This window comes from Pimephales promelas, chromosome 25 (genome assembly GCF_988280905.1).
Source record: "Pimephales promelas chromosome 25, fPimPro1.hap1.1, whole genome shotgun sequence".
Taxonomy (NCBI): Eukaryota; Metazoa; Chordata; class Actinopteri; order Cypriniformes; family Leuciscidae; genus Pimephales; species Pimephales promelas.
Genome location: NC_142793.1, coordinates 7,739,081 through 7,751,570, shown reverse-complemented (window position 1 = coordinate 7,751,570; position 12,490 = coordinate 7,739,081). Strand labels below are relative to the sequence as shown.

Genomic DNA, 12,490 nt, shown 5'->3' with positions numbered 1-12,490 from the left:
TGTCCGCTTTATTCGACCACCACCATCATACTGTACACCCTCAAAGGTAGGTAATGAATACTGATATTAACATGCTTACGGAACCTGAATAATAAAGTTCGTTAGCGCTGTCTAAACCATCTTTCGTTTATTATGTATCACCATTAATTTATAGGAATGAAGCCACCGCATTTAAGGTTAGCTGCAGTTGGCGGCAAAGTGCTAACCGAGGTCAGAATTATAAATTGAAAAGTGTATTTACTCCAATACTACATTAAATCAGAAATCAACTATGGAGTATGGGTTATTGTTGCATAGAATAGTAGGGCTGTGGGATATGGACTAAAAGTCACATATCGATATTTTTTTTCCGTGATCGTATAATTTCATACGTCTATCATTAATGGCCCGCGGTAAATCGCACTCCCATCACTCACTCATACTTCAAATCCCACAATGCACTGCAACAGCTGACACACAGCATAGACACACAGGCCATAAAAACCGAATGGGCTCTATGCGCGGTGGTATTTCCGGTGAAGGTCAAGGATGTTTGATTACTTCCGCCAATCGTAGAGTCCAATGCTATACCGAGAACTTATATTGGTTTTCATACTCTATGGCTATACTTAAGAAACGTTAGTCACAAAAACAGACAAAACAGACACAACTCATTGTGTTTATGCTTATTTTTTAAATTATAAACATAACTATATATAAAATTACATCTAAATGTATTAAAGTTTTGTTTCAAAGACGGGAGGACAGTATAAATCTTTAAATCTTTTAAATCTCCCCAACCGGAAACTGAAGAGCAGCCTTGCGTTGGTTTTATGCACAGCTGCACTACTTCCTGAACTTAAGCCAGCTCCTTGTTTCCTGTCTGACATTATTGTCCAAACTTGATTAATTCAGGTGTGTCTGATTATTGTTGTCGTGAATATTGAGGTCAGGCACACCTGAATCAATCAATTTGTCCAATAATGGCAGACAGGAAACAAGGAGCTGGCTTAAGTTCAGGAAGTAGTGCAGCTGTGCGTAAAGCCAATTAGGCCAAATTACAAACATTTGTAATGTAACACTTAAATAATGAAGTGCCTTTGTCACTTTGGTTGTCATTAAATGTTGATTGTTTTTATATTCTAGTTTTAAGATGCCAAGAGGTTCAACAATAACAACCTGCGTGAGCTGCAAAGTAGCTATTGGTGTGGCCACCAAAACCTGCAAATATTGCCAGTCAGTACAGCCAAGAAAGCAAAGACTGGCAAAAAAACTCCAGAAATTTGAGGCCAGAAAGGAGACATGGTTGAAAAACCAAAACAAAAACCAAACCTCCTCTCATGTTATTGATGAGGCATCTGTCTTGGTATGTGTTTAGCGTCTGTAGTTATTATTTACATAATTACAGCCCACAATGTTTCAGACATTTATAATTGCTTATATTTCTGTATATATTATATAATATATATCTTTATTTTCAGGTCGAAAAGTTAAACACACTGGGGTACAAGGCCATAGTCTTCATTGCAAAGAAAACAAAGAAGAAAAAAACCTGGTCCGCACAAGTCCTCCAGCCAAAATGGCAGCTGTCAGACCATTCTGAAAAATGCCTTGACAGGATGAAGGCTCTCTATGAAGTTTTAATTAATAGTAAGTGTGTTCAATTATTTAAAATCTTACTTCAGTCAACATAAAAATAAATGTGGCACAGACACAGCAATTGCAGTTGGGAATTGTCTTGGTAGCGCTGCCACAGGGCAAACCACAGTGGACCAAAACTAGCTATTCACCTGTTCATCAAATTTGGTCTTTGCTTTATCCAATAGGTTTTTCTGTAACACTTTATAATAATAGTGTGTCAGTCATTAATAAGTAACTATGCAGGAAGTAATGCAGGACTAATGAATATTACTACATTAACACTTCAGCTACTACTATTAACTAATATAGAAACAAGCTTAACTAATCAGTAAGTAATATCAAATTTAGGAGAGAGTTCATTATTAAGTATTCAATAATTACTCAATGAGATAGCCTTAGCCTCATAATTAACTGTTAACTAACTGACTAATTATAAAGAACATTATCGTGTGCCTGAGACATGATCAGGCATATGTTTTCCTCTGAATGTAGTCATAAAATGCATCACTAATTACTCAAGTGTTACTTAGTCACTATGCAGGAACTACTAGTGATCTGGACCATTATTTTAAAGTGAAAAACATATTTTTTCTAGTTTAAAATAATGGTCCAGATCACTAGTAGTCCTTGAAGAGTGACTAGGTAACACTTGAGTAATTAGTGATGCATTTTATGACCATGTTGAGAGACAATTTCTAATGTATCAGACACGTTAATGTTGTAATTATTAATTTAATTAGTTATTTATAATTTGTCATAATTACCTATTAGTTCTTAATTATCTCATTAAGTAATTATAGATTACCTTATAATGAACTCTCTCCTAAATTTGATATTACTTACTGATAAGTTAAGATTGTCTCTATATTAGTTAATAGTAATAGCTGAAGTGTTAATGTAGTAATACTCATTAGTCCTGCATTACTTCATGCATAGTTACTTATTATTGATGGATCATTATTATAAAGTGTTACTGATTTTTCTTTTAGAGCTGCAACAATTATTTAATATTTGAGATTGTTATACAATTAATCACCAACAATTTTGATAATTGTTTAAAAAAAATGCTCTGCTTTCAGAGTCATTACATTAGAATATATATGTGTGTGTGTGTGTACATATATATTCATACATCATCTTTTAGATTATGAAAATAACTGTTGTTTGCAGACTTAGTTTCTTAGTTTGAGCCACATAGCTCACTGATTGTCTGCCATACATAGCAAAAGAGTCAACAGCAAGATGCATTGCTCAATTCAATTTCGATGCATTGCTCAATTAAACTTCAAAAAACTATGAACACATATCTCCACTTCACATAGGGTAATGAGATCCTACAATTTGCATCAGAGTACAAAATCAGCCTTGCCTCAGTTTGATAGAGAGCATAGAGTCCATAGGGCAGCATGTATAGACAGAAGAATACAAAAGACAAATGTACTGGATGTTTCCTTATGGAGCACAGTCACTGCTTGAAAAAGGGGACATTTGTTCTTATTACAGGAGGTAAATAATTTCCTCTTTTTGTACCATTTGTACAGGTTGTACTAACCAGTTGTCCACCACCAGTCCTCCCATCCAGCCCACCACCGGTCCTCCCATCCAGCCCACCACCGGTCCTCCCATCCAGCCCACCACCGGTCCTCCCATCCAGCCCACCACCGGTCCTCCCATCCAGCCCACCACCAGTCCTCCCATCCTGCCCACCACCGGTCCTCCCATCCAGCCCACCACCGGTCCTCCCATCCAGCCCACCACCAGTCCTCCCATCCAGCCCACCACCGGTCCTCCCATCCAGCCCACCACCGGTCCTCCCATCCAGCCCACCACCAGTCCTCCCATCCAGCCCACCACCGGTCCTCCCATCCAGCCCACCACCAGTCCTCCCATCCAGCCCACCACCGGTGCTCCCATCCAGCTCACCACCAGTCCTCCCATCAAGCCCACCACCAGTCCTCCCATCCAGCCCACCACCAGTCCTCCCATCCAGCCCACCACCGGTCCTCCCATCCAGCCCACCACCAGTCCTCCCATCCAGCCCACCACCGGTGCTCCCATCCAGCTCACCACCAGTCCTCCCATCAAGCCCACCACCAGTCCTCCCATCCAGCCCACCACCAGTCCTCCCATCCAGCCCACCACCAGTGCTCCCATCCAGCCCACCACCAGTGCTCCCATCCAGCCCACCACCAGTGCTCCCATCCAGCCCACCACCAGTCCTCCCATCCAGCCCACCACAGAACCACCTCAGCAGAAACGCAGTAAGTTCTGCTGATATTTTCAAATAGCATATAAATCATGATTCAATTGCTAGTCGTGTATAAGAATAAATATATTATTTTTCATATATATAATCAGGATATACGTGATAACCATGTTAAACATTTAATATGTCTCTCCTTCTTAAACTGAAATAATACTGTAAATGAAGAAATGTATTTAAATGTGAAAAAAAAATACAAGTGACTGATTAGTGTGAGGTGACTTCTGAGGTGTTATACAAGTACTGTAATATGTAGGTCTGGATAACTTGCCTTTCAAATATTACTAAAGGGAAATATAACGTTTAAAAATTCTAACAGGATGATTGACAGATTTTGAAGCAAAAACTTTTAGCAAGTGAATTTCTAAGGTGGTATCGGCCACAATGTGCAACCAGAACAGTTTCAATCTGTGCAGGAACTGATGATGATGGAGAGCACGGTTGCACATCCAAAGTCTACTGCAGGTGTTTGGTGCCTCATTCTTAGCTGTATAGAATTCACTTCAGTCTAAATTTGGCCCCTGAGGATCATACAAACCCCTATTCCAGTGAAGTTCCTATATTCAATGAATATACAACGAAGACAAGATGTTTAATGTTCAAACTGAAAAGCTTTATTGTTTGTTTGCAAAGATACACTCATTTTGAATGTCATGGTGCATGGGTATGCCATGGACACTAACACACCCCCATGGCTTTTGAACTTAGCACTGAAAACAATCTGGGAGGTCCTTTTCCTTTTTATCCGAGGAACACAACGTCGATGATTTCCATAAACTATTTTAAATGTGTACAGCACTCATAGTACTTGTAGTAGCGACAAACTGTGTTAACTGACAATTGTTTTCCAAGGTGTTCCTGAGCCCATGTTACAGTAATATCCTTTATAGTTGTGATTCCCAGCATCACATAGCATCCCCAGAAGACTCAGTCATTCACAACCAAGGATGACTTGCTTGTGAATGAATCCTGGGATGCCCCTTTAATGCCCAATCATGACACTCACATGTTTTTAATGAACCTGTTCACCTGTGGAATGTTCCAAACATTCCCAGTCTAGATCCTGTTGAAAATCGTTGTATTATGTTTTTATTTTTGTTTTACAGTTGACCCAGCTTAATTGGATTTGGGTTTGTAAAACCTATTGAATCAGATTGACAGAATCTTCATACTTAGTAAATCATTTTGTGAGACCCTGTGCCCTGTGAATTGAAGCATTATCAGTCTTGAAGACACATCTCCCATCAATATTAAAATTACAGGACAAAGGTGATATGTGTAGGAGGAACTACATTCGTTGTTTTTCCCCTCATCTTCCAGGCTTTTCCTTGAATTGATCACCTGTTTGTACATCTTTCTATAACCCTTAGTATAACCCTTAGTAGAGTGAATAAGTGACCATACAGCATATGGTTGAACAGTGTCCATGTATTTCAATGAGTACCCTGGCCTGCAAATATCTTTCCGATTGTAATGTGACATTATATATTTGTTATTGGAATAAAGGTATTTAGACCAGTATTCATTGTAATAACAGATAAATGTCCTTAATCTCAACAGATATGTCTGCAAACAACAGAAAGAAGCAGAAGAATTCTGCAGCCTCAGACATGTCTAAAAGGAAGAAACTGAGGGGGATACAATCAACCAAAGGTTATTAAGCTTTAGTAGTTTTACATCTCACCATTTCAAATCAGACTTCAAATACAGTGATTCTTTTGCCTTAGCCAGATATACTTCACTTCCAGCCAGGTCATAAATATATCATGTGTAGCCTGTCAATTTTTTTTATATATATATATTGATGATGTATGAGGTCAAACTCATTTACTTTTTTTGCTCATGTTCTTTTTTTTTCTTCAGATTGTAACCATGGAATCCTAGAAAAGGAGCCTTACTACCCAGTGAAGAGGGTGATCCGCTGCAAAATGCAAAAGGTTAGCTTTAGAGTAATTTATAAAAGTTATAGATGTACTCTGTACTCGGTAGAATTGCAGCACCACATCTGGAAACCCCTTAACTCCCAACTTTGATGTTTTTACAGGGGATCCAAATGAAGTTAGTGGAATGGGAGCCCTGTTCACTTTGGTATGTACAATTTATCATATATTCCATTTTGATTGGAATAGCCTAATTCTTAGTACTTCAAAACAAAGTAATAGCCTTGGCTTGTATTTGTGGGCGGCTGTGGCACAGTGTGTCAAAGTGTCCTTGGGCAAGACACTGAACCCACACTTTCCCCCCAGTGTGTCATTGGGTGTGTGAATATGTGGGAATCCAATCTCCAAAGCCTGTCTGCAAACAGTTCTGTATGAATGTGTGTGTAAAAGGGTGGTAGTGAGGAACATTGTAAAAGTACTTTGAGAGGTCCCAGAAAGTCTAAAAGCGCAATAAAAGTGCAAGTCCATTTAACATCCATAATTGCTTCAGCCACTTAACTGAACAGGTTGAATTTGGGATAGTCATCTATATGTGGCTTGCCTTTAATTTATTTTGTGCAAAGCTCTTGTTCAAATATAAATGAATTATAATTTGGTGCATGTGGGTAACATGAGACTAACTGGATGGATTAATTGTTTAGAATCAAACTAAATAATGATATGTCGCATGCTGCATAAAGTTTAAACATACACGCTAAACAGCACAAGGGAACAGATCTACTATGAAAAAAAAAAAAAAAACTAACTGAGACTGAGTTTCACTTATCAAAATGTGCTATCACATCAGGTCCATGAGAGGGCGGACAATTTTTGGTACTGAGCTTTTAGTTCAAGTTTTACAGTTTGTGTATTTTATCAGTTATGTATTGCTTAAGGCAGAAAAACCTGACTGATGATAATGGAGAGACATATGTTGGACATAATCACCAATTTATTCTGAGCCAGGATTTCCTTTTTCTTTACATTGAATTTTGATTAGATGTTGACATTGTGTTGACATAAAGTAACACACATTGGTTAAAGGCATTTACAAAAGTCCAAAGACTTGAGAGGTCTTTCATGACTACATTTTCAAGACAATTATTGTGCAGCAAATTGCAGAGGTCTTTTACAATGGATACCTTCAGAGCAGAGGTATAGACCATTTCACAAGATGTAAACAAGACTGGTCCAGAAGCACTTCCTGTTTCAGTTTGTAACTGTTTTCTTTATTTCACATGTAAAGAAAACATCTTAAAGATGTTTGTTTAACTTTTTGATTCAGTTTTAAATGTTCTGTTGGTTGTATTTTATCCCAGCTTTTTTGTAGTGTTAAAAAACTGAAACAGGAAGTGCTTCTGGACCAGTGTTGTTTACATCTTGTGAAATGGTCTTAATGGCTACACCGTAGGTAATGCAGATTCAAACCTTAACCAAAATATTACCATAGGCAGGCAATTGACTGTTATCAGGCTACTGTAAGTTTATAAACCTACTGAATGAATGGGTAGCTTGCTGCTCCTCATTGCCCTTAACCTTGTCATGATTGTTTTGAATTAAATTCATGGCTGATGTAAAGACCTAAATTAATAACAATCTCTTTTAATTACAGTGGGAAAACTTGGCCGACACAGTGGGTGACGGAGGAGAACACCAAGAATTAAGAAAATGTTCAATTCCATTGTTGTTTATGTTGTTATACAGTATATTAAAATACTTTTTCAAAAGCCTTAAAGTTGCCTGAAATCTTTTTTTCAAAAGCCTGAAAGTCTCCCACTTTGTAGAAAACCAGAGAACACATGCTGTGTTTGTAAAAAGCTTGACAGATCAACTCTCTCCTTCACACAGACAGACAGACAGACAGATAGATAGATAGATAGATAGATAGATAGATAGATAGATAGATAGATAGATAGATAGATAGATAGATAGATAACTTCATCCAGAAACTCTACAAACTACCCTCTCCCCATCCTTCTTGAAGTCACGTGACTCAACCAAAACGTTTCAGTTTCACATTATTCTGGCGAGATCTAAACATTCTAAGCAACAACGAGCAAGTGAGTGATTATGTACATTCAATGACTGAATATTATGAAAATAAAATATGTTTCTCTCTAGAAATGTAATCAAAACTTATTTTCATGCAGAAACTAACTAAAAATATGGCGATAGCAGTATCCATAGCAACCAAAACGTTTCAGTTTCACATTATTCTGTCGAGATCTGAAAACTATCGCAACAACTAGCAAGCAAGTGATGTACATTCACTGAGTGGATATTATAAAAATAAAATATATATTTCTCGCTAGAAATGTAATCAAAACTTATTTTTATGCAGAAAATAACTAAAAATATGGCGATAGCAGCGTCCATGGCAACTAAAATGTTTCAGTTTCACATTATTCTGTCGAGATCTGAAAAATATTCGCAACAACGAGCAAGCCAATGTACATTGACTGAGTGAATATTATGAAAATAAAATATATATTTCTCGCTAGAAATGTAATCAAACCTTATTTTTATGCAGAAACTAAGTCAAAATATGCCGATAGCAGCGTGTTATAGCAACCAAAACGTTTCAGTTTCACATTATTCTGGCGAGATCTGAAAAATATTTGCAGTAACGAGCAAACAGGTGATTATGTACACTCACTGAGTGGATATTATGAAAATAAAATATATATTTCTCGCTAGAAATGTAATCAAAACTTATTTTTATGCAGAAACTAAGATAAAATATGCCGATAGCAGCGTCCATGTTATAGCAACCAAAACGTTTCAGTTTCACATTATTCTGGCGAGATCTGAAAGATATTCGCAATAACGAGCAAACAGGTGATACACTCACTAGTGGATCTTATGAAAATGAAATATATATTTCTCGCTAGTAATGTAATCAAAACTTATTTTTATGCAGAAACTAGTCAAAATATGCAGATAGCAGGGTCCATATAAAACGTTTCAATTTCACATTATTCTGGCGAGATCTGAAAAATATTTGCAATAACGAGCAAACAGCTGATTGTGTACATTGATTGAGTGAATATTATGAAAATAAAAAATATATTTCTCGCTAGAAATGTAATCAAAACGTATTTTTATGCAGAAACTAAGTCAAAATATGCAGATAGCAGCGTCCATGTTATAGCAACCAAAACGTTTCAGTTTCACATTATTCTGGCGAGATCTGAAAAATATTTGCAGTAACGAGCAAACAGGTGATTATGTACACTCACTGAGTGGATATTATGAAAATAAAATATATATTTCTCGCTAGAAATGTAATCAAAACTTATTTTTATGCAGAAACTAAGATAAAATATGCCGAGCAGCGTCCATGTTATAGCAACCAACGTTTCAGTTTCACATTATTCAGGCGAGATCTGAAAGATATTCGCAATAACGAGCAAACAGGTGATTATGTACATTCACTGAGTGGATCTTATGAAAATGAAATATATATTTCTCGCTAGTAATGTAATCAAAACTTATTTTTATGCAGAAACTAAGTCAAAATATGCAGATAGCAGCGTCCATGTTATAGCAACCAAAACGTTTCAGTTTCACATTATTCTGGCGAGATCTGAAAAATATTTGCAGTAACGAGCAAACGAGTGATTATGTACACTCACTGAGTGGATATTATGAAAATAAAATATATATTTCTCGCTAGAAATGTAATCAAAACTTGTTTTTTATGCAGAAACCAACTGAAAATATAGTTTTTTTCACTAAACATGAAAGAAATGTCCGCCATGTTTTTTGTTCTCACAGCCGTAATCTTGAAAGTCACGTGACTCTGACGGAAAACAATAGTAGAAGAATAAGCAAAAAAAATGTAACAGTCATACAATTTAAGAGCCATTATTGTAACCCCTCTACGTTTTGCACTTTGGACCAACGTAGTCAGGGTACATTTTAATATGAGACTGGGTTGCAAAAAATGTGCACATATCTTTTAAGTAAATCCAACACAGTGCAGGCCATGTGAGATCAAAATAAATCTTAGTTCTGTTAACTTAAAATTTAAGCTCATTTATATATATAAAATAAGACAATTAAATCAGTTGAACCAACCATTTTAACTTAGTTTAGATCTTCAGCTTACATGTCTTAAAATAAATAACATGCAAATCACACACAATAAAGCATTTCACTTTATTATTTATTTAAATTGCATCTTAAAATATATTCAAATAGAAAATAGTTGTTAAAATAATAATAATAATATAGTCACAATATTACAGTTTTTCTTGGATCAAAGAAATGAAGGCTTGGTGGGCAGAAGAGACTTCTTTTAAAAATATTAAACAATCTTAGTGTGTGTGTGTGTGTGTGTGTGTGTGTGTGTGTGTGTGTGTGTGTGTGTGTGTGTGTGTGTGTGTGTGTGTGTGTGTGTGTGTGTGTGTGTGTGTGTGTGTGTGTGTGTGTGTGTGTGTGTGTGTGTGTGTGTGTGTGTGTGTGTGTGTGTGTGTGTGTGTGTGTGTGTGTGTGTGTGTGTGTGTGTGTGTGTGTGTGTGTGTGTGTGTGTGTGTGTGTGTGTGTGTGTGTGTGTGTGTGTGTGTGTGTGTGTGTGTGTGTGTGTGTGTGTGTGTGTGTGTGTGTGTGTGTGTGTGTGTGTGTGTGTGTGTGTGTGTGTGTCTATATATATAATTATATATATATATATATATATATATATATATATATATATATATTATTTTTTTCAAAAACCAATAAAAAAAAACAATTAAATGCAACAAATTAGTCCATTATTAAATACCTATAAATATAAAAAAATAGTCTATTAAATAATATCTATTAATTTAAACAAAACAGAAGTTAATTAATGACTTTCCTCCAGAGGTTATGAACGAATCTCTTCAAAAACATTTTAACTACTGGAAAACAGTAAAGATCTACAATCTTTATTTGAAGCTAAAGTTTTGTTTAAAGGGTATTTACTTATTTTGATAATAATTTTGAAGGTTTAATTTACTGAATTAATGCTGTCATTTAGGAATAATATTGTGCTAGAATCAAGATTGCCATTATTTAATGATAAATCGTGCACACACGGAGCTGTAGGCAATGTGCTTTCGAAATTAATATTTGTATGTTAACGTTACCAAAAGTAGGCTAACCCGCGCCCAAGGCCCCCTTTCCCGCGATCCATGTAGGCCTATAGACAATAGAGATAGAGAACATGGGAATTTGTAAGTATGCAAAGTACATTAGTTTTATCCAAAAACAACTCGCTAATAAAGTAGGCCTATAATCTATCCGTGGGGGAGAGAGAGCGCAGTCCGAATTGGTCACACCGAACGCGTCAAACACGTCAAGTCTAGTTAGACGCTTGAATCTTCTGCAGCCCGCTCAAGTTCAAAATTTTCTACTGAGAAAGACGTTCGCGGCAAACGAGTCACCCAATTCGCGACGCCCGGCGCGAATGATGCGTCTTCGCGTCTTTGCATTGACTATGAATGTAGCTACTCTGCTATCGCAATTAAATTCGCGTTCGGTGTAAACACACCATTAATGCATACGAGCCAACATCATGGTCATATATTTTGAAAAAAACACAATATATAGCTACTCGCGTGCAAAACACTTATTTCATTCGTTAACATGTAGACTACAAATGTTTGCATTCGTAAGAAACGTTTCTAATTGTTGATGCAAAATTTGTAGCAATTCTGAAATTCAGTTAAAAGTAAATTTCTTGACCAAAAATGCAATAAATGATCATGTGTAGGCCTAAGTACAAAAATTAAGCTTACCGCTTCTCTAACACAGTCTCATCCCAAAAAGTCATATAACTGACGTTTTGGGACGTATTTTGACCATACGTCAATATCAGCCTTTTTAGGGCCCCCTTAAACGTCGGTAGATGGCGATCCCGGGCCGTCATACAACTGACGCTTTACCTTTAACGTCAGTTAGGTAACGTCTTCACATGTGTTTCATATTTTTTTTGTCTGGATAGGCATCACGGGAAATTGCATAGCCTATATCACGTGGCTCATACAGTTACTTAAACTGATATAATCGATTTACTTAATTTTGATGCAATTATTGTAGTAGTTGACATGCATTATGTTTTTTTATTATTTTATTTATGCATACATTTAAGTGCACCTAGTAGCTTATATTTTTTTTGTTACACACATATGTTAAGTAAACGTTGAAAAGTTAGGAATACTTATTTTTTTATGTTTGATCCAATTACTTTCATAAGTATTGGTTGTTCGGCTGCTTCAAGATCATACATGCTTTCGAAACAGTACTGTGATGTCATACACCAATCGTCTGTACTCTGTACAGTGCTGCTTCAAGATCATACGTATGCTTTCAAATCAGTACTGTGATGTCATACACCAATCGTATGTACTCTGTACAGTGCTGCTTCAAGATCATACTGTTTGCTTTCGAATCAGTACTGTGATGTCATACACCAATCGTCTGTACTCTGTACAGTGCTGCTTCAAGATCATACTGTATGCTTTCGAATCAGGACTGTGATGTCATAAACCAATCGTCTGTAGGGGAGACCCGGGGCAATTGTAACGTATTTTACATTTTCCTTAATAACTCACAAACTACTTGAGATAGACTAGTCATCTTTTGATACAAGAAACATATATATGTGCACTAATTAATAATACAATTTATATATTTTTTACTTATAAGAACAAGACTAAAATAT

General features: G+C 36.4%; 1 protein-coding gene across 1 annotated transcript; it reads left to right on the top strand.

The window, feature by feature from the left end:
- Positions 1–1,132: 1,132 nt before the first annotated feature.
- Positions 1,133–7,517, top strand: LOC120463428 (uncharacterized). The gene is made up of 7 exons (XM_089127658.1): positions 1,133–1,345; positions 1,461–1,629; positions 3,162–3,881; positions 5,444–5,536; positions 5,747–5,820; positions 5,928–5,971; positions 7,415–7,517. The coding sequence occupies exons 1-7, from the start codon at positions 1,133–1,135 to the stop codon at positions 7,464–7,466; spliced, it is 1,365 nt and encodes a 454-aa protein (XP_088983784.1). The 3' UTR covers positions 7,467–7,517.
- The last annotated feature ends 4,973 nt before the right edge of the window (positions 7,518–12,490 follow it).

Bases quoted from the DNA above. Each gene is read 5' to 3' on its own strand.
- LOC120463428 (XM_089127658.1), top strand. From the start codon at position 1,133: ATGCCAAGAGGTTCAACAATAACAACCTGCGTGAGCTGCAAAGTAGCT. The intron at 1,630-3,161 runs GTAAGTGTGTTC...CCATTTGTACAG, and splicing joins CTATGAAGTTTTAATTAATA to GTTGTACTAACCAGTTGTCC. The intron at 5,537-5,746 runs GTTATTAAGCTT...TTTTTTCTTCAG, and splicing joins GGGGATACAATCAACCAAAG to ATTGTAACCATGGAATCCTA.